A 23,219-nucleotide genomic window follows, 5' to 3' on the forward strand; every position below is an offset into this window, starting at 1 on the left:
ACCCCCTGGCAGGAAATAAATTTATAGTATATTTATTTCATAGCAAATTTAGTAGCTTTGGTGACTCTTGATGCAAGAGATTGATGTAAATTGGAATATAAGCTCCAGGTAAAGTCATCTTTGCCAACAAAATCAAAAGGAGAGAGGTGACCTTGAGAGTAAACTACAGCAGAGGTTGAGGGCAGTTGTGCTCTGCAGGTATGAGTATAAAGAATTAAGAAAATTCATGGACATGGTTGCAGAAAATAAACATTGGAAGGCATTCTTCTAGTTACTAGGGAAGAAATGCAGATCTGTAAAATAGTGAAGCCTGGGTGTATTAATACTTTATTACATAACATTACTTTTTACACTCAGCTGCCAGTTTGTTTTGAATTTTATGTTTAGTGCTGTGCACTTTAAGATTTGATATTGTGGTTCCCCTTTAAATTGTGTTCACCATGCATATAAAATGAAATAAATAGGACTTCCAAGGGAGGTATGGTGAACTGAAGATGACTCTTCAAAAGCAGAACTGATAACTGTGGCAAAGACCAGGGAACCAAGAAGTACACCGATCCTTGGAACCTCTCTGGATAAGGAAATGATGGGAGATAACTGGGGGAGTCTGCCAATTTTGAATGAAAGAAAACATTACTTGTAAGAATTTAAAGAATCTGAACTAAACACCAACAAGCTATATAAAATGTTGGTCTTAGAAACAAACTGGAAGATTTCAATTTGTTTTTCAATTGAATTGTACAGATTATATCTTATACTAAAGGTGGAAAAAATCTGAAGTGATTTATCTTGGTCTGAATTTTTTTAACATCTCAAAAATTGGCATTTTAATAGTTTTTTTTTAAATATTCACTGTACATTATCTCTGGCAACCCTTTAAAGACTTTCTGCTGATAACAGGACTGAAAAGATGTTTTATGGATTTGTTTAAAGATAAGATATAGGAAATGGGATAAATAGATAAATGGCTATAACCTCTTAGGGGGTGAAGAGTCACCAAAGTTGTTTATACTTGTGAAAGATGGAAGTCAAATCTCTCTCTGTCTCTCTCTGTCTCTCTCTCTCTCTCTCTGTGTGTGTGTGTGTGTGTGTTGCTACTTTTCTTCTACTTTTACTCAGAGGTGGTATTCAGCAGGTTCTGACCAGTTCTGGAGAACCAGTAGCAAAATTTTTGAGTAGTTTGGAGAACCGACGGTAACCTTCCCCCAGGAGTGGGGTAGGAATAGAGATTTTAAAGTATCCTCCCCCTGCCACGCCTACCTAGCCATGCCATGCCCACCAAGCCACGCCCACAGAACCGGTAGTAAAAATTTTTGAATCCCACAGCTCCTACTTTCTATTCTTTTGTCCTTAAGTTTAGTTTGCATTAGATTTTACTATTACAATCAAAATTCTTAAACATTCACCCACAAATAAATGTGGCCACTCTCTCTCTCTCTCTCTCTCTCTCTCTCTCTCATTTGATTTCATAGGAACAGTCATGGATAAGTAGGGCATAGTTTATTGCCAACATTTTCAGGCAACATAAACTGAAATTCTATATTAGAGCAACACTGAATGCATAACTTTGGAATAAAATTGACTATATAATAATAGGAAACAGAATATGAATAAATGTGATTCAGTCAGTCAGGATTTTTTAGATGCAGACTGTGCAACAGACTGTGAATTGCTGATATCAAATACATGGATTAAACTTCAAAATTAGTCAACTGAATATGTTAGCAAGATTTTACCTTGAAGTCATGCAATCAGATACAAAGATCAATGCAAGGAACCTATTCAATTACACTTTTAGGTGGGGAAAAAACTTGAGAAGTTAGATAACAAAACAAAAATGATACACAAATAGATTATGTATCCCTAGTTGGCTGGGGAATTCAGGGAACTGAAGTCCACGTATCTTGAAAGTGGCCACGTTTGAAAAAACAAACAAACCCTGATCTAGAATCTGCATTTGCACAGTTCCTCATCTGAATCTTGATTTGACTAGATCAGTTTGGGTGATTCCAATCTTGCTGCAGGGCAACTGCGATTGAAACCTTTCCAGTGTTTCAAAGGCTGTACACAGCCACATTCCCCAGTAATGAGCTTCCTTGCCCATAACAAAAAAAAGGTGGTGGGAAGTGAAGCCTTTCAAAAGTGAGCTATCCTTGGGGAAGGGGCAGCATGTGTGGGGATCTGCCCGTCTCACTCGGTTTGTGAAGAGTGTGAAAAATGGGTCATGTGTAATAAGCAAGATTTTATTTCATGAGATTGGCTTCCCCCAACTCCCGAGCTGATGTTTTGCTCTCACAGCAATTAGAGAGGTTTTCTGGGCTGTCTTTTCCTCCAGCTCCCCCACTTGCTGGTGTCTGAAGATTGGGCTGCCAAGATTTGCAGGAGAAAGACGGAGGAAGCAATATTGCCAGCTAGATGTGTACTCTGCTGGGAGCAATGAGGTTGGCAAGAAAATCTACAGAAGCTCAGCTGATGATTTCCTAAGAAAAGGAACTTGTAATGAAGAGGTGGGCAACAGGAGGCTCCTCGGAGGTGTGCGGGTTATGAATCCCCCAACCTCCTCCCCCTCCCCTCCCAATTGGTATCGTAGATAATGCCATTTGAAAGGAGGAAATACTTGAGAACTACCAGAAAAGAGACTTTTTTTCCTAGTTAAAAGAACCCACCAAAGCACTGCACAAAAACCCAGGAAGAAAAAATAAAACTCAAGACTTGCTCAGTATGGGACATACTCTCACCTGTTCCAGTATGTATTATTGGCACCAAATGGCTGCTCACTTGTTATAACAATAGGAAACATGGAACATAGGAAGATGCTTGGGGGAGGCCTCAAGGCTGCAGATACATGATTGTTTTAAAGGTTAAAAATGTCTTGACAATACCACCTCTTTCCACATAAAACATATGTTATGCTTTGTGAGGGCCAAGCCCACTCGCTGCCCCAGACTACACTGAATTTGCTGGCAAACTTTCCTATCAGCAATACAACATAATTTAAAGACACTGTGTTACCCAAAAATTTGACAGATAAAATAACCACATTCCTTTATTAATATGTGCATTGTATTAACGGCTTTTGGTCAAGCACATTTGGTGTTTAGAAAATATGACAGGGGAGCTCTAGCAAAACTATTTCTGAGAGGGGTACCTCATTCACTTTTTTTTTTTTACTACAGGGACATAACTGGTTGCAAAACCAAATTTATGGAAATAGCAATTACCACTTCATAAAACCTTCCATTTCCAGAAGATATTGTCTCTTCTGCTTATTCTTTCTCCTTCTGTCTAATCAGGTGGACGTACCTACAAATAAAGCACTGCGCTATACCTCCAATTTTTATTTTCTGAGAATGTGTTTGGTTGCAGAAACTGTTTTAGAAAGTGAAAAAATAAACTTGGAAATAGAGATGATGTTGAAGATTAATGCTTCACTTTCAAACATCCCAATTGTGCACTTCTTAGAACTAAAATATACACAAGTCAGGTGAGACAGAAAGCTTTTAGTACCAAGAATCAGTGTGATGTGACATTCCTGAACCCCTACTTTATCCTCTTACAAGTTGGATCCCCACTGTATGCCTTTCTCTGCCCTCCCCCTCCCACACAAACCCAGGGTGGCTTAGTGGTAGAGAATACATATACAGACTGGGTGAAACCAGGCTCAATAGCAGTAACTGTGAGGGGGATCTTGGAGTCTTAGTGGACAACCAGCTAAATATGAGCCAGCAGTGTGCAGCCGCCGCCAAAAAAGCTAATGCAATCCTAATTTGTATTAACAGAGGGGTACAGTCAGGATCAAGGGAAGTACTAATACCACTCTATAAAGCCTTAGTAAGACCACACCTAGAGTACTGCATCCAGTTTTGGTCACCACATTATAAAAAAGATATTGAAACTTTAGAAAAAGTACAGAGAAGAGCAACCAGGATGATTAGGGGACTGGAGGCTAAAACATACAACAAATGGTTGCAGGAACTGGGCTTGGCTAGTCTAGTAAAGAGAAGGACCAGGGGAGACATGATAGTGGTCTTCCAATATTTGAGGGGCTGCCACAGGCAGGAAGGGGTCAAGCTATTTTCTAAAGCGCCTGTAGGCCAGACAAGGAATAATGGTTGGAAACTGAACAAGGAGAGATTTAACCTGGAAATAAGGAGAAACTTTCTGACAGTGAGAACAATCAACCAATGGAACAGCTTGCCCTCAGAAGTTGTGGGAGCGCCATCACTTGAGACATTCAAGAAGAGATCGGACTGCCATTTGTCAGAAATGGTGTAGGGTCTCCCGCTTGGGCGGGGTGATGGTGGACGTGGACTAGATGACCTACAAGGTCCCTTCCAACTCTGGTTATTTGTATCTGAATAGACAATAGAGGTGAGCAGAAATCATTCCACAGGGCTGATGTTGCAACAGCATAAGAGCCATTCCTGCCATCAGCTCTCCTGGTTTCATGGGAGTAGGTAACAATTAATAGCTTTTTCTGAGAACAGCAGATCAGTTGAGTTAATTCTGGTTGAAAGCAGTGGTCCAATAAGCAACTACACGCCAAGAGATATAGATCAAAATCAACCAATTGAATTGCATATCAAAACCTACATAAGGCCAATGTAGGACATGTAACATTGATGTTATACATTCTGACAGCTACTATGTGTCAGTCAGTGATCAGCTGCATTTTGCACTAATTGCAAGTTTCTCAGCTATTTTAGAATGCATTGGAGTTTAGGCAGATAGCAATGGGGACATGTATTACTGGGTGTCATAAGATCATTATGGCCTAGATAAAAGTGCAATTGATGAAGAAACAGAAAGTCCTCCTGCCTTCAATTACTCATTATACTCCTATCTAGGATGTTATCCAAGCGACATACCTGCTCTCTCAGGGGTGATGTCTTCCTTTTGACAGATAAGATGAATCATGATGGATCAAGAGTGACTCCATCTTGTTAATATTTAACTTCAGTTTATTACTCCTCAATCTCATGACACCAAGACAAGACCAGCACTGCATCGCTGAACCAGCACAGGGTGGTTAATGTACAATTGGGCATATTAATGATACTGCATCCTGAACAGAAGGGTGATCTCTCCCGGTGGCTTCATTTAGATCATAAATAACAGGGGAGAAAACTTGAACTCTATGACACACATCAAGTGTGTGGCCACTGGACTGAGCCACAACTACCGCAGAGTGGAAACATCCACTCAGGAAAGAGTTGAGCCATTGCAAAACTACCTTCATTTCTAACCTAAGCATGTGGACCAGTGGGATACCATAATACTGAAAGCTACTGAGAAGTTTAAAAGGACCACAAGAGATGTTTCCCCCCCAACCAGGTTCCAACAAGTCATTTACCAGTGCAACCAATGCCATTTCAATCACATGCCCCATGGCTGAAACTGCAGTAATTCAAACAATCCACTTTCTTTAGAGTCCTTTGCAGCTGACTTTCCAGGGAAAGGCTAACTGGTTTACAGTTGTCTAATATGGCTGAATCCAAGGAGGGCCTCTTGAGGAGCAGGAGTATCACAGCCTCTTTCACGGCTGCAACCAGGATCCCTTCCCCTGCCCCCTAAACAACCAGGAAAGACACGGACTCACAGCCCAGGAGGCAGAAGTTATATTAACTCTGTCCACCGATTGGAACCCGCAGGCCAAAAAAGAAACCCAGTTAATGACAAAGATAATGTTCTAGTCACTACCTTAGTCTCCAAGGCTCTGGCACATCTGAGTGACTTTATCAAAGTGTTGTGCACAATAGTCACAACAGCCCAGCAGGAGACCTTCCTGCTCAATTCTCTCCAACAGCAAGTTTTCAATCCTGAATAGTCTGCTCAATTGCACCCCAATGAAGCATTTAAGGGAGAAGAAATATATATACATCTCCCTTACTGATATGATGTAAGTTCAAGCTTTGTAGTATTTTTAAAATCATTTTTCTTTACCTGCTCTTTGGGTATAATTTCTGGTGCTGCATCTCTTGAAGCACCTTGATAAATTGAGGAACTACCTATGACTGAGGAACACACAAAAGTCTGGTTGAGCATGATCTTACCAGGAGCTTGGCTCACTTCTTGTTGCCAGTGTCAACCAGAGAACTAAAGGAATTGCCCACCCTCTCCACCCCAATCACTAGGAAACCCCTTAAGCTCCCATTGGAGTCCATCCATATCCATGGGGCACAATAAAAGTCATGTTGAATACGAGACATAGGAAGTGCTACCCCCATCCCAAAGAGCAGGTGTTTTCAAGACAAATCATGAGTCGCAAATGAAAACTGGCAGTTTTAGGCAAAGCTATAGATATGATATTTTTAAAAACAAAAATTCAACTTACCAGCATTCAGGTGACATTCTTTAATTTGGAACTGAAGTTCATTTTCATTTGGGATGTCTTTCCATGTTGCGAGGAAAACTTGGCGTTCTGTAGGTTCAGAAACCATAAAACTGAGTTTTCCATATTCCTACAGCTGTTTGAGACTCCCCCACACTTTTAGGGCTAAGTGAAGATTTATGTAGCATCCCAAATATTAACAACAGCATTCTCTTTCAGCATATTTTGTGTAGAGCTTCAGAGATTGAATTGGGGAAGGGGAACAGATTGTTCTACCCACTCAGTATCCCTTCAGAGGGCTATTTTCGAAGTGGCCACAATTCATGAGATGACACCATGCAACCTAGGGATGTTGAGGGGTGGAATCGCCTGCTTCCCTTCTCTAATGCAAGCTCTGGAGCTCCAGAGACCTACGAAAGGAAAGGGAGAGATCGGTGACAGGGGTGGGGGCTTGGGGAGGAAAGTATAGAGTGGGAAAGGTCTGCAGGGACCTAATAGGATGAGATATGGCCAGTCATAGGGTGAATCTACCCAAATGTTGGACTTATGACCATGGGGATGCAGCAGCACCTGTAGTTTTGAAACTGGGTCATAATTAGCTTTGTGTGGCGTGTGTGTGGAATCTATAGGACTTTGCACAATTGCTAAGTTGAGGACTTCCTGTATGTGATTGTTATTTGGCTTTCATCCAGAGACGCATTGTTCTCTTAGTTTAATGAGAGCCTGTTTGGTCTAGTAGTTAAGACATCAGACCACAAAGCAGGAAACTGTGAGTTCTATTCCCACTTTAGGCATGAAAGCCAGCTGGGTAATCTTGGGCCAGTCACCCTTTCTCAGCCCAACTCATCTCACAGCATTGTTGCTGTGAGGACAATAGGAGGAGAAAGGGGTGGTGGATAAGTTTGCCATCTTTTTTGTAAAAATAATAAAGGCAGATACAAAGAAATAAATACTGGTAACTTGTTTTTAACATTTGTTATGCATTTAATGGATTCTTAGCCCTCAGGACTCACAAGCCAATTGAGTGGACACGTAAATATATATAACATAAATAAAGTCCTCTGTTTCTTCCCTTGTTGATTTATAATCTGAAGATGAGATCAGGGATAGGAGATCCTTCTCATCCTAACCCGCTCCTCCAAAATTGGGCAGGAATCAAAATAATGTTTTTCAGATCCAAGTATCTTGTCTCCACTTACCCAATTATTGTAGGAGTAAATGGGCAGACTGATCTGGAGTATGTACCAGTACCAGAACTATTTTAAAGAGTAATTTTAAAGGGATATGGTGAAATAGCCTTCAGAAATCAGCATCCTCACTGTTGACAAGCAGTGTAGGACTTCAATGAACAATGGCCATATAGATGGCTTAATTTTGAAGATGAAGGCCATATTTTCTTGATTGGGGAAAACCAGTTTGGACTCTGTATGGTCCACATAGCAAATGCTGCAGTACTTCATTTATTGTTTGCCCTTTACCTGGGAGAATGATTGTCCTTCCATGATACATATCCTGTTCCACCCTTTAATTCCCTCAGGACCTAGTAATAACCAGATATACCACTCACCCATTTTGCCGTCTTCCACGAAAAGCACATTGAGGGGAATAAGACAGCTGAAGTAAAAAACATCAATGTTGTTCTTTACAGCCACCTGCCCCAAAAGAGAAAAATAAATTTGCTATTTTTTAAAAGGAAAAAAAAGCAATTTCTCCACCCTGATTCCTAAAAAGATTTTTAAAATGTCAGTATGGCATAAATAAATACAAAAGAATACAAAACCTTTCCTGGCAGGGAAGGCCAGACCCTCAAAGAATAGCATTGCTATGGTTTCGTTCAAATAATTCAGAGCTATTAAACCCCAAGCTTACTTGCCTGCTGCAGAAACCCTTCTATACATATAGGTCTTGTGTGAAGATCTATCTCCTGAGATCCTCTCAAGTGCTTTAAAAAAAAAAGGGGGGGGGGCTTGCATTTTATATTATTTGTATGGATATACACAAGCATACTTTCTTTAAAATGCCAAAATTAAGAAAAATGTCTGGAATCTGGGCAAGCATTTTGGAGCTCAAGAATTTTAAAATACAAAAGAAAAACAGATTTAGCTTTCCCACTTCTCAGTTGTGAATGAAGGAATATGGTCAAATCACATTTAGGTGACTGTCATACTCTATTACTTGACATTTACTAGATAAACTGTATCAGAATTAACTTAAAGTAATTCTGACCTGAGGAAACCACATTTGCACATGGGCACATTTTAGAAGATCATCCTGAACTGGGCAGAAGTGCTGAGGAGGATCAGCATATTCAACATCATCATCTGCGTACAGCAATGGCTGCATAATTAAATCTAAGATCTCTAGCTTGGAAGAGGATTAGGAACAAACATTCAGAATGCCAGCCCATATTTTGTAAAGACTGAATCTGGAAGTGCTGAGAGAAAGCCCATCTATATCTTTTCCAACCTCTTTGACAGGGAATGTCTAAATTGGAATCAGAAGTGTTCAGTCCCTTGCCACTGATGAGTGTTCTGGGCACCCAGCAGGAATAGAAAGAGTAGAATCTGGCATTCAGACATGATTGGAAGACCAGCAGAAAAAAAAACAGTGTTTATTTTTCAAATAATCCTAAATCAGTATGTGAGGATTTATTTGGAATCAATTAGCACAGCCTACTAATTATTTCTTTCATGGAGGCTGCAGGTTGGGTCATTTCTGGCTGCTTCTTGAATGCATCTGTTTTCTCAGAGTCTCAGCTAAGAGACAGGGCAAATATATTCTCCTGCAGACCAATAGAAAGCTGGTAAACCTGAACCACAAAGTAGTGCTACTGTTCTCTTTAAGGGAGGGCCATGCAGGTTTTTCCTTCAAGATGTGTTTTAATTAATCACTTAGGCTTCGGGCAGCAATAGAAAGAATGTAATGGTGACAACACTGCAATAGGGAGACCAAGATTTTCAACTCAACCAAATGTGTAGTTGTGGTGCACAAAATATACATTTATGGTCATTTTGAGCTTTACATCTAGAAACCTGAAAAATTACACTGCCAAAAAAAGCCATTATACCATCAACTTAGTATATACTAGGGATTTAATAGCTCTCCCAATATCAGTACTAACTATGATTTCACCATGATTTTAGGAAACCTGCCTCAAATCAGATTTATGCTGTTCTATTTTTGATTGCAACTGTGTCATTCTCAATGGGAAGCCAGGTGGTAAGGGGGCTTGAAAGTATCTGTAAGTAGTCTAGAGCAGTGTTTCTCAATCTCAGCAACTTTAACATGTGGCCATGGTGCTGCAGTGGATAGTCACAGTGATGCAGTAGTTAGAATGCAGCATTGCAGGCTAACTCTGCAGACTGCCAGTAGTTTGATCCTGACTGGCTCAAGGTCAACTCAGCCTTCCATCTTTCTGAAGTCAGTAGGTAGACCCAGATTATTGTGGGCAATATGTTGACTCTGGTAAACCACTTAGAGAGGTCTGTAAAGCACTGTGAAATAGTGCGTAAGTCTAAGTGCTCTTGCTATGTGTAGACTTCAACTCCCAGAATTCCCAAGCCATCCGTGATGTTGAGGGAATTCTGGGAGTTGAACTCTACATATCTTAAAGTTGCTGAAATTGAGAAACACCAGCTTAGAAAAAGCATTATGGAATAGGCAGAATTATACATGAAAATCAATGCAGAAGACATACTGAGTCAAGAGGTTTAAAACCCAAGATAGTTTCATTCCCCATGCAACTCTTCATTAAGTAAATGTAATTAAGTGACAAGGTAGATTTGCACATCCAGCCTTACATGCTACAATCAGCTCTGAGCCATTCTCCCTAAGAGAAGGTTTGCTGCCCCATGAGCTCACGTTCAAATTACCAAGTGCTCCCAAGAGCTTTCAAGAAATATCTTTTTATCCCCTTTGACTGCTTTAATCAAACACGTTTCAGTAGTTTTCAAAGTGTCTGCCATCCAGAAGCTTTTCCTGCCTAAAGGCAATTGCCAAGGAAATCCTGAACAAACCTGCACCGAAGTCTAGGCATGCTTCAATGTTTTATTATGGCAAAATCTTATTATTTTTGGAACGGAATTGGAGTAGCCTTAGACAACAGATTTGCAAGATGAATTATAAAACATGAAGGATAAAGCATTAGAAAGCAACAGTACTACATCTTTAAAATCAAAATAAGATTAGTATAGATATGTTTAATATTGAACCTAAGATGTCACTATTAAAAGTTTTTACAACTTTAATTGTTTGAGAACAAAATATATGTTTTATTTAAGATTGCCAAATGCTTTTTTTAATGTTAGACTTTTGATTACATTACTTTTCTGGATTTTAGTTTCACTTAATTTTGAGTAAAGATACAATGCACTCATTTGTTATGAGTAAAAAATCAATTGTCCTTTCTTTGCTACTGAATTTGGGATGGCATTATTTTCTACTTTCCAGTTATGACTTCGCTTTCTCCAACGATATTAACAAATCGGTAAGCCAATTTACTACTACATTTTGAAAAACAGAAAGCAAGAAGCCAGGAAATTTCCACAGGAATGGAATTCAACTATCATGCTGTCGTAAACAAGAGTAACTTGTATTGGATATACCATAAGTTTGTGTTTTTGAGTGATCCACAGCTGTAATAATACTACAAAAAGTAAACTAGACTAATTTCCAAGGAATTCTTACGTTCTAAGAATATATGAAAATCCTTCATCTACCTAGTACTTTTTTTGCCAGAGAAAGAAACTAAGACAATACTGAACTAACGCTTGTTATCTTCCAATGGGATGCCACAGCCATCTATGTGCATCTCTCTGTGATGACAATTGCATGAAAACATTGCATTTCCTGCTCCTCTCTTAGTCACCAACTGGAAGGATTCAGTTACATTTCTGATGGGGACATCATTGGAAGACCCGAAAGACGAATCACGAAGAATATTTATCCACATTATTGCTACAATTGGAAATGACTTCACAGCACACTACTCTAAATAAATAAATAAATACATACATACATACATACATACATACATACATACATACATAAAACCTCTGTCCTTGGAAAGCATATGAATAAACCTTGAACAAGATTGGAACAAAGATTCTACCTCCTGCCCCTGCCTGAAAGGGGCGGATGGATGGACATACAAGAAGTATCATGTCACATTAATTCAATCCAGCTCTAATGCAGAACATGTGAATGATGGCAAGTAAATTATGAAGGGCAATATGAATTTTGTGGTATTGCTCTTTCATCCCTGATCTGCCCAGTGGTAACAAAGAAGGGTAAGAAAATGACTAGGAAGGAAGAGAGTAGAAAAAAGGGTGAAAAGGACAAAATCTTTAAATATCTACATTCCTTCCCCCAAATTGCTTCCACACACGTTAATACTCTTGAAGCTGAATCAGCTACATGCACAAGCTGCTTTTTCAGAGGGGATTAAAAAAAAAAAGATAAACAGGAACAGAAAATTCTTCCGTCATTAACAGATTCTTTGGTAACAATGACATTTCTGAGACCTTCTGCTTGACAGCAACTAATTCCATCCAAAACAGAAGATTCTTGAACAAGGACCTCCTGGAGAGACACAGTCAGCTAAGCCAGCATGTGGCTTGGTTTTAACTTCTGTATCTGCTTGTGGGGCTGCCCCTTGCAACATCTTTAAATAAATAGCATAACACCTAAGAAAATAAACTACCATAATGATATATTTGGCCTCTTTTCTCCATCCAAATTCTTACTGAAAACTTCCCCTGCTTTCATATCACTCCACTAAGGAAGACAGCTCTGCCACATTTATTTATAATTCATTTACTTATATCCTAGGACTGAATGGATGGGAGGAAACAAGGTTGGAATAAAACCTATCAATAAGGGTTGCTGTTTCTGCATAATCTATCCATCTCTTTTTAAGAAGAGATTGAATAACCATTTGTCTGAAATAGATAAGGGTTTCCTGCCTAAGCAGAGGGTTGGACTAGAAGACCTCCAACTATTCCTGTTCTGTTCCGTTCCATTCCATTCCATATTTTATTCTACTCTACTCTACTCTACTCTACTCTACTCTACTCTACTCTACTCTACTCTACTCTACTCTACTCGAACATCTCCCATGTGGGCAATCTTGATGGAGTCATGCTTCCTCTGAAAGCACTGATTTATGAATGGGCAGAGGAAGCTGTATAAAGATATAAAGAGAAGTCTTTATATCTAGCTGTGGCTGAGGTGCCAGTTATGGTCAATCCTGGATCAGGAAGCCCCAATCACCTTTTAGACAGCTTGTGCAGGACTGTCTTTAAAAAGGAACTGGGCATACAGTGGCCAGACTTACCGGTGAAGAAACTGGATACTATAGAATTACTCCCTATAGAATCTGCCAAACTGGTGGCCCGTGCACCCGATTATGTCATGCACAGGCCATGCCTACCCTGGTTCCACAAAGGCAAAAAAGTCACGGTATGTCATGATCCGGCCTGTGACGCGATTGAGTTTGCCACCCATGCTATAGATAGTCCTATATTTGTGACCAATTCTTTAATGACCTTTCAATGTTGTAGTGGCACTGAAAAAAGTGACTTGCAATAGGCTGTCATACTTATAACCGTTGCAGCATCCCTGTAGTCACACGATTGCAAGAGGGGTGCTTGGCAATTGGGGTGCATTTATGATGGTTGCAGCACCCACGGCCACATGATTGCCATTTGCAACCTTCCCAGCTGCAAATGGGGAAAGCCGAATTCACTTAATGGATATGGCAAAAAAAGGTTGTAAAATTGGATACGGTCGCGTATCACTCACTTTAACAACCATATCACTTAGGGATGGAGGTCCCAGTCCCAGTTGTGGTTGTAAGTCAAGGACTTCCTGAATTTGAGGTCTCTGTACTGACAGTAAGATTCCAGCCCCAATTCAACCTATCTCTTAATCCCAATATTGCATAGTAGGGATACGTCATAGGCTGTCCTGCCAAGCATGAATCCAAATATGGTCTTAAAAGCTGTGAAGTGCAGGGGTATCCACTAAAGCAGGCATGTCCAAAGTCTAGCCCAGAGGCCAATTGCGGCCCGTTTTCAAATTTCGAGTGGCCCGCAGCCTCTTCTCCTTGCTGGCTCAGCCTGTCACTCATCCCCACTGGCCGGCGTTTTCCCCATTTAATGTTAATAATTCAAAGAATGTCAGGCTAAATGGTCGGCCCACACACACATTTTTACCTCACCAAATCTGGCCCTCCTTGCAAAAAGTTTGGACACCTCTCCACTAAAGAGTCAGTACTTTTCAGTGATAGCCCCACACTTTGGAATATGCTCTGCTTGGAAGTCTTCCTGGCTTTGACCAAAAGCCCCAAATACTATTTTATTACAAGGAGTTTTCACCCCTTAGCATGTCTGAGAGCACCCACTATGCAAGTGTTTGATTATGCTTCTAAATATTCAGATTTTATGTAACAAAATGAACACAAATCTAAGAGTTCATCTACGGGCTCAGACTGGAGGCTCTGCAGCCCACCATCCAGTTCCTTGTTAGAAGCCTTTATTAAATCTACACAGCCTTAAAAAAAGTACCCCCACTCTGGCTATCTTCTTCTCCAACAACAACGCTTCTGAATATGGAGGATATATAGATAACATTTAACCTATTGGCTTTCTAAAAATGAAACCAGAAGAGCCCTCATGTTAAATGAGTAAAAATATTCATTTAGTCTGAATATACAGAGGTAAACAAGCTGAAACTGAAGCCTGTTTTATGCTTTTTATTTTCCCAGTGAAGAACTTTTTTTTTTTTTGGCTCACAAACTCCCTGCCTCTGTAAAAGCAGCTACACAGCTGCATCTCTCTTGTTCTCAACTCCAACCGGGAGCTTCCACATCGAGGCAGCACTATTTCTAGCTGCCTGTCAGTAGGCTCATTCATAACACGCAGGACAGAAGTGCTGAAGAAAACAGTGCTTTTTATGGTTAATAAGCTTCCCTGTTGGGGATACCATAGAAAGATTATTAGAGGAGGGCTGGGAGGGGGAAGAGGAGTAAAGGAGTCACAGTTTGCCTGTATACTGGAATAGAAACCATTGTGTAGAAGGCTATTATTTATTATAGTACCAGAATCAACTCGGGAGCCTGGTGCTTAGTTAAGGCACAGATGTGGAATGGGCAGAGCAAATTGGAATTTTTGTTTTTAATTTCTTTTTAAGATTGTTTGCTGCCCAGAGCCATTGAGATGGGCAGCCATACAAACTGAATGAATGAATGAATGAATGAATGAATAAATAAACAAATAAAAGCTAGTTTTCAGAAATGTTGCACAGTATGTAATCCCTATTTGCCCATAAAATTCAGTCATCTCAGAAGCTCAATCTGTTTTTGGTTTAGATGATATGCAGACCCAATCCTTATATTATAGTATCATGCATGGACCGGCCGGCCCACCACCAAATTACATATTTTAAGAAAATTAGGTAAATTAGCCAGAATATCTCATTTTAAAAAGCCTTTTCATATACTGATCATTGCTACAATGAAATCCAGAAAATATTTATATGTGATGCACCAAATTCCTTTATTTTGTTTGCCCGAACTTTGCCTGAAGCTAAATTGTTTTGTTCCAACAACAGCTTGTTTTATAAGGGGAAAAAAAAAACCCTCTGCCACAACATCACTTGAAAAGGATCTGACAGTTTCTTGACTATTCAGCCACTTTTGCTTCCATCCCCAACTCTTATTTTAATTTGTATTAAAATGCAAAAACCCCAAATCTTGACTACTTTCTCCTCCATCTCCCCAAAACCCAGGGTTCCTACCTGAAGATTGTTCAGAGGTTCCATTTTCATGACTGGCCCCAAAGTGTTGAGTGGAAGAGAAACATCAATGCTTTGGTTTGGCATCAGAGGAGTGTGAATGGCCAGTGGGGTGCTGGGGATGACTCCAAAGCTGGATGGTTGGAGAGGAGAGAGAGGAAAGAAGGTATAACATTCAACAGAGAAGCCAAGAAAAATAAAGTGTGCAACAAAAAGGGTGTTTAGTTGATTCCAAGACCTAACCTGTTCTTGTTGAACTGAATGGCAAAGTCACTCATGTGTTGAAGAGCCTTGTTGGTGAAACTCATATCCATGTAGATATGTCCTTGCCGATGGCCAAAGGTTCCAGAAATTTCCAGGCCTTTGGCTTTCACAGCCGGCAACCAGACCTATAAAGTGATGGTTGTTAGAGCAAGCAATACTGGACTCATAAAGTAACAGAATAATTCCAGTGAGACTTCTTTATCATGATAGACAATAATGTTGAGTGGGTGTGTTCAGCCTATCCACTTCAAATCATGTTATATATTGGTATATAATGATGACTGAATCTCAGATGGTCACATAAATTCTTTCCAGCTGATTTAGAAAAGCTGAAGAGGAAATGTCTCAAAATCCATTTACAGCACTCTGAACAGAGTTCACAACAGTTTGGCAGTAAAAGAAGAGGATTTAAAGAGGAAATAGCATGCTCTAATTGGCAACTTGGCAACTTGAAGACATGTGGACTTCAGCTTCCAGAATTCCCCAACCAGCATGCTGCATGCTATAACAAAACAAAAAAACAAAAACAAAAACAAACAAACCCAGAACCTCCATCCTGGTTTATCTTAAAACTTTCCACTGTAGTACTAAATGAATTTGTAATGGATGCAGAAGCTCATCGAGCCAAACAGAGCAAAAGGCACAGTTATTTACTCAGAAACAAAGTCAGTGTGAAACAGAAAAGAGAGGCATGCCCCCCCCCCAAATTAAAAAAACCCTGATGAAGAGACAACCTTGGCAAAAGAAGACAGCTCTGTAGCCATGTTTCCTCACACATACCGATTTGGGAGCCACATATCCACCAGGTGCCATGCCGATGCCAGAGGAGAGTTCAAAGAGATCATTCAGTCCACTGCTGACCGCAGCTGGGGTAGGGGAGGGAGCAAATGTGGCTGGGACTGATGATGGGATGAAGGTCTGTCCCACCTGCAAGCAATCAGGGAAGATATTTAAACAGGTGGTACATAATAGACACCTATATTAAAGAAATCAAAAAATTGGACGCTATTCTGAATATTTTAAAGTTCCTGGCATTTTGCTGAATGAGCAAGGGTACTACATTGGCACGCGGGTGTGCTCTCTGCTTTAAATCCCATCTCTACTACCCATCATTATGTGATTAAAGCAGCCATTAATAGCCAACCTATCTTCTCCAAAAGACTCTGCAGAAAGAGTGAAGAGCAAGGACATTCAATAGTTAAAGATGAGGAATTGTATCAGACAATGGTGAGTGAACTCTCCAAAAGGAATTCTCAGTCATAACCAAGCCCTCGACAACCGTGTAGTGAAATGGGCTCAAAATGGGTGCTTTCAAAATAGATTTGTTGAATATCCAGGAAGTCCCATGGCCCTCCAGTCCATTTAAATAGAATTGGAAGAGGAATGCTTTGCTCCAAGGACAATTGCAGTCCACAGCTATTGATGACTCTTGGAAATTAGGAATATGAGTTGACCAGTTCTAGTTCATTCAATGACTTTAAATTGTTTGGAATTTCTCACCAATGGCACCGAGGGCTCTGGCTGCCTTTTGTTTCCCATTTATAGATTTATGGAGCTCTGGGACCAAGCCAAACCTGGAAGTAGTTTTCACAATGACTCTTGTGTCTTGCACAAACCCTGGGAATCCTTCAGCTTGTTCTCCTCGGTTCTCCATTTTTTCTTCTATGAGCAAGCAGCGATACATCTACTTATCATGGAAAAATATACTGTGATCTCAGGTCTCCTCAGTATCAGAATTCCAAATTTCTTGACTACTCTACAAATCAAGCTTGCCACCAAATTCTCTTTTCTTTTCCTTCCACTATTTCAATGTTTTAGATGCTTTAATCCAGAGAACATGTTGAGAATATGTAACATAGGGCTATCTCAGCTGCACAGGTTTTAGAAGAATGGATGGGAAAAGAAGACCACAAAACGAAAGCCTGTGTGTTTTAGTAGTTAAAGTTGCAGGATGAGAGATCCTGTTTTCAAATCCCCAGTTAATTCCGAAAATATATTGGCCAACTTAAAGCCTGGTTACGAAGTCTCAGCTCAGCCTACTTCGTAGGTCTGTTGTAAGAATAAAATTGAAGGAGAAAATACTACGTGTGCCAATATGAACTCTTTCTGAAGGAAAGATGGGATGTAAATTCAACAAATAAATAATAATTTTTTCAATCAAAACTGAAAAGGAAAAAAAAATGAATGGAGGGCACTTACTGCTGGGCTGCCTCCAATTCCCCCGCCAAGGTCACTGCCAAGCTGCAAGAAAGAAAAGAATAGAAAAAGGAAGAGAGAGAAAGAGAGGCAAAAAAGGAAGAGAAAAGGCAGGGGAAAGAGAAAGAGTCCATTACAGCCAAGTTATCAGGTGCCAAGGAATAAAGATCATGTAGTTCCCAAAAAAGGCCTGGCACACCACCTGTCACCCATCTGTTTGCCCAGAGAGAATATTGACCCAGCAAGGACAGAGAGATCCACAGATTTGAAACCCCCCAAATTCCATAGGCAGGGAAGTGGGATTTGGTTGAAAGCACAAGAATATGCCCCAAGGTCTTTGTGGGCAGCAGCAGAAGGTGGCAGCTAAGACCTAGATAGACGTGAACTTGCGTTCATCTTCAAGCTTTAATTTTAAAAAGCCAAAAGGCCCTCAGCCTTATCCCCACTGCTCCTAGAGAAGGACACCTCACAAACAGCCATGGTTACTTCTCTCAGACTTAGCATGAACCAGGGCTTTTCACAGCACTCCAGAAGCAGGGGTCCTGTTTTCTCTGCCTTTGCAGACCTAGTCGTGCTATTCCTTCAGGTAATAAGGCGGAGGGGGAATGTGATGGGTAAGGACAGCTCTTCTGAACATGCCATCCTGGCTCACCACCATTCATTCCTGTGCGGATCAGTTTCAGCAGCAGCCTCTTGACATTCCTTGCCTGCCCACCAATGTTCCTGGGCTCCAATATCAGCAGCCCATTGATGTTCTGAGAGCAAAAAGTCCACAAAAAGCAAAAAGCAAGGCCAAAAATAAACTGACATAGTTGCGCAGCATTGTCACCCTAAAGTGGAGGTTGCTTGAATGGGTATCATGTGATTTTTCTATTTCTGGCAGCTCTCTGAACAATTACCCAACAGAACAGACCCAAGCACTCAGATACGGAACATGCATTTAGCTTCGCTCATAGATGCTTGGCTGAAAGTTACACCCACCCACCCTAATATACTTTATGCCTTTTTTTTTTCCCTCCTCAAAGGATAAAACACTAAAAGCTTTTTCCTTCCAAAGGGTGGGGGGGAATGTAACCAAGTAGAAATGAAAACTGCTGGGATGTGAAAAGCAATCTCACAACTCACAGTGTATCTGTTTGACACTACACAGTAAAAAAGATGATAGTGCATCAGATTGTTCAATTTTAGATTTGTAATTATTATAACAAAATCAAGGAGGCACATTTTAGAGAATAAGCAACTTCTGCATTGCTTTTAAAGAAACAGCTGGTGATTTCTTTAAGATGTAAGTGGCCAGGATTAAGAGACACTGATTTGGAAGATTATTAAATGTGCCAAAGATTGATTAAATTTGTTATTTGGTGTATAGGGTTGGGTTATTTTCCTGCAGCATTATGATAGATCCATCTTCTAGCCTAACATCAGCTGTTTGTGATTTTAATGCTTAAAGCTACAAAACAGAAAATAGATCGAAGGTAGAAAAACGGGACAATTTACTGTAGTTGGCTGTTCTTTTTCGGAGACAGTGGTTTCAGAAAACAAAAAAATAAGGAATCAAAAGACTGTATATGCTTTCACAGAGCCTTGGCTTCCTCTGAAAAACAAACAAACAAGGACCATTCTTATATGTCATGATGGTATCATATATTTCCTTTAAACAGGACTTGCCTTGCCACAGACATGTGCAAGATTTGATAATGTGGCATCTCTGGGTGCCATAGCACCTGCAGAACAGTAGACTGCATCCATCCACCTGCAAAAACATTTTTACAGAAAAAATATTTTTAAGTGAACTGACTAAAGTACTAAAACACTGTCTATGGAGATTCTAAGTCATCCAGGTGATGGTTGTCTCAAAGGTGCTTTTTCAAGAGGCAACTGGACTTTCTGGTTTTTCTTTGAAGACGTTTTGCTTCTCATCCAAGAAGCTTCTTTAGCTCTGACTGGATGGTGGGGAATGGAAGGATTTATATTCCATTTATATTTTTATTCCATTCCCCACCAGCTAATCAGAGCTGAAGAAACTTCTTGGATGAGAAGTGAAATGTCTTCAAAGAAAAACCAGAAAGTCCAGTTGCCTCTTGAAAAAGCACCTTGGGGATATTAAAACACTGGCAATTATTTCAAGATAAGTGTTTTTCCATAAGACCTAATAAAACTTGGAGCATCTTAAAAATTTTAAATTGATTTTTTAAAATTAAAAAAAAAAGTTTTACAATTAGTTTCTGGCACCTACAAAACCATTTGAGATTACATAACGGTGCCCGCTAACAGGAAAAGGCCATTGACTCCTGGTAAAATCAGCTGCAACGGGGAAGACAAGGACACTGTCTTAGAAACAGATTTGTGCTCTTAGAGACCCCATTTAAAAAAAATGACAGCAACTTGTACCAGTATCAGACTCATGCAACGACAGTTATGGCTTGATGGAAAACAGATGATTTCTCACTCTTTCGATCTGAACGCTACCGTTATGGAGTGGGATAATAGCCAGAGTACTCATCCGTTATGACTTCCTCTTGTAGAAGTGATCATGGGCGGTTATTATACTCTTTCAAGTTACAGCTATGTGATAGCCAGGAAAAGCATGGCTTGGATAGCAAAAGGTACGGAGAGCAAAAAACCCCTGTCAGATTCATTTTGAAGAAGGCAAGAGGCAGAGAGAGGTTCTGGTTCTCTGGGGAACGTTTCCCAGTCAAGGGGGAAGGGGGAGAAGCAGTCTCCCTATCAGCTGGCAAGTGCTTCTTACATAAAGCAGCATCAAAACAACTTGTGAATAATTCTACATAATAGAGCCAGATGTTTTTATCTGCTTTCATCAGCTCCTGTGCCAAGTTTATCTCATTAAAAGAGCCACAGGCTGGGAAGCCAACCTTGAAAGATACAAATCAAGGTTTCTTGGCTCTTACAATCCTATAACTTCCCCGTTCCTTCTCTTTTAAACACAAACACATACACACACACACTGCTCCCCCAGGAATTGCAGTTGTAATGGGAGAAGGAGAGAAATCCAATGTCTCCTGTAGGCAAATTTGTGGTCTCGAACCTAAACCAGGACTTTTGCAACTAGAGGCCAGGACTTAAGTAAGAATTTGTGGCGATGTATGATTCACAGGTAGTCCTTGACTTACAACAGTTCACTTAGTGATCAGTTCAAAGTTACAATAAGACTAAAAAAAGTTATTTATGACCTTTTTTCACGGTTAATGACCATTGGAGCATCCCCATGGTCATGGGATTTATAGTCAGATGCCTGACAACTGACTCACATTTATGATGGTTGCTGTGTCCAGGGGAGTAATGTGATCCCCTTTTGTGACCTTCTGACAAGCCAAGTCAATGGGGAAACCAGATTCACTTAACGACCGTGTTGCTAATTTAACAACTGCAGTGATTCACTTAACAAATGTGGCAAGAAAAGTAGTAAAACGGTGGAAAACTCACTTAACAAATTTTTCACTTAGCATCATAAATTTTGTGCTCAATTGTGATTGTAAGTTGAGGACTATCTGTAAATACCTTTTAGGTCAATAAAATAAAAATTGGGTAATATGAGTGCCTACAATGAGGGGTCGGCAGCAGAAAGATTTTTGGGTGTGCAAGAATCAAATGAAGTGCAAATATATACATACACACACACACACACACACACACACACATATATATATATATAACTTGGTATTTTTGGATGCTGCTGCTGTTACTGTTATCCTTGGGATGGTGACATTGTTTGGTGGGTGGCGTTCCTTCTTTCAAGAGCAATGCATCGGAATTTCATGTTAATGTGTACCATTGTGTATACAGAAAAAAGACAATAAAAGTTATCTTAATTTTTACTGAGGATGCTGTCTGGCTATAGGATCCTAATACTTAGTCAGGTGGCCTTAGAGGACGATCTTAGTTCATCATACAATTCTGGTTTCCAAATTTGCTTCTTATAACTGGTTTCCTTGGTGAGGACTGGTGGCATTAATTCCTGACTTCCTAGGCCTCACAGACTCCTGGCTTAGATTATGATTCTGGTTTAACTAGATCGAAAATCTCTCTTCTCATAGACTTCTTTCTCAATCCCATCGACATGGAATTTAAACGTCTCTAAAGTTCTTCACCTGATCAATACAGCAGCACCAATATTTGGCTCCCACCAACCTTAGAGGCCTTGTGATGTTCACCACATACTCAAAGCCAAAGAACTTCTACTCCCACCATATTTTAAAATATGATTGTTTACCATCCATATCTAGTCTTGATTCCTGAAAAAACAATCTGCCTGTTTTTCTTAGCCTCCAGAGTATATGATTTTGTTGCCCTGCAGTCTATAACATTTATAAAATACTTTAATTGTGCATGGCATCTTTATCAGTACCTCAACTGATGAAAAGGTACTTGTACCCATGGAGGCTTCTTTAACTCATTGGTAGCCAGTGTGTGGGTGATGAGGAGTCTTAAGTAAGTCTCCAAAATTTTCAGAAGATCGAAGGAAGTGATGTGGTAATATCATCAGAAGAGGTTGGGTTGAATTTTTCAGCCCTTTATGTATGTTTTGTGGGATGACAGGATGAGAATGGGAGTCGATCCTCAAAAAGACCTTGAAAAATGGTCTGAAATCACAATTTTAGGCCCGATTTCAAGACTAAAAGTCGACCTTCTCCGAATCCCCTACGTCTTTTGCTCCCAATTTCAACCAAACTCATCTCTTCCCCACAAAATTAAAAAAAACAGGTTGAAATCAACTCCCCACCCCGCCCCGCAATGATGATTAGTGGTAGTAGGATAAAGAGGTAAGAGGAGAAATGTCATCCTGCTTAATTCCAAAAGGCAGAATTAAAAAAATACCCAAATGTTCAAATTCTCAGCCTGGGGCCCTGAAATTTGTTACAGGGGCTGCTGCTACTTTTTTGTTGGAAATGGAAGCAAATCTCCCCCTGCTTCACATCCAGGTCATCCTCAACCCTCTGGATCTGAATTCCTGGTTTTAAATTTTAATTATTTCAGAAGATTTATTCCTATTTTACTAGGCAAAGAGAAGAAGCAAAATGCCAGTATTTTCTTTTTAGTGATCTAAGTCAACAGCTTTCTTTTTAGCATGGAGATTTCACCAGCAGCTTTCCAAACAGATCACTGCAGCTGTTTCATACTAAAAACTGACATTTTGACATCTCTAATATTATTTTCAGCAGTGCATCTCCACAGAACCACAGTATTGTCCCTGTCTTACACAAATGACCTTCTACTCCTTGCAGTTTAGAATGGTTAAATCAGACTAAATCAGAATGGTTAAATCAGACTAAATCAAATTGAGGTTATCTGAAACTCCAGTATACAAATAAGGTAAACATAGCAAACAATCCTGAGACAAACTGAAAGGTGACAAGTAGTAGTTTTATTTGAAGTTGACAAAATATATTGGGAATCCCAGATTTCTGGTCCTTTTAGGGCAGGGGAGTCAAACTCAATTTCATTGAGGGCCACATCAGGGCTGTGGTGGACCTCAGGGAACCATGTGGGCGTGTCCAACTGGATGGGCGTGGCCAACTGGATGGGCATGGCCAACTTGACACCACTCACAGGGCATGACTGACTGGGTGAGTGTGGCTGACTGGGTGAGCCAGCTTGACGCCACTCCACAAACTGC

The 23,219-nt window shown here is 40.1% G+C and overlaps 1 protein-coding gene across 2 annotated transcripts in view; it reads right to left on the reverse strand.

Moving 5' to 3' along the window:
- Positions 1-23,219, reverse strand: part of AP2B1 (adaptor related protein complex 2 subunit beta 1) — a 71,299-nt gene that overhangs the window by 11,433 nt on the left and 36,647 nt on the right. The window contains exons 15-20 of one of the 2 annotated variants that reach the window (XM_026708683.2): positions 17,588-17,629; positions 16,169-16,315; positions 15,368-15,513; positions 15,128-15,257; positions 7,899-7,983; positions 6,335-6,421 (exon numbers count right to left, since the gene is read on the reverse strand). In XM_026708683.2, coding sequence (XP_026564468.1) covers positions 6,335-6,421; positions 7,899-7,983; positions 15,128-15,257; positions 15,368-15,513; positions 16,169-16,315; positions 17,588-17,629 — 637 coding nt within the window. The remainder of the gene's footprint in view (positions 1-6,334; positions 6,422-7,898; positions 7,984-15,127; positions 15,258-15,367; positions 15,514-16,168; positions 16,316-17,587; positions 17,630-23,219) is intronic. The other variant, XM_026708684.2, reaches the window with a different exon arrangement.

The sequence above is a fragment of the Pseudonaja textilis genome, chromosome 1, assembly GCF_049901715.1.
Source record: "Pseudonaja textilis isolate UNSWEBS1 chromosome 1, rPseTex1.2, whole genome shotgun sequence".
Taxonomy (NCBI): domain Eukaryota; kingdom Metazoa; phylum Chordata; class Lepidosauria; order Squamata; family Elapidae; genus Pseudonaja; species Pseudonaja textilis.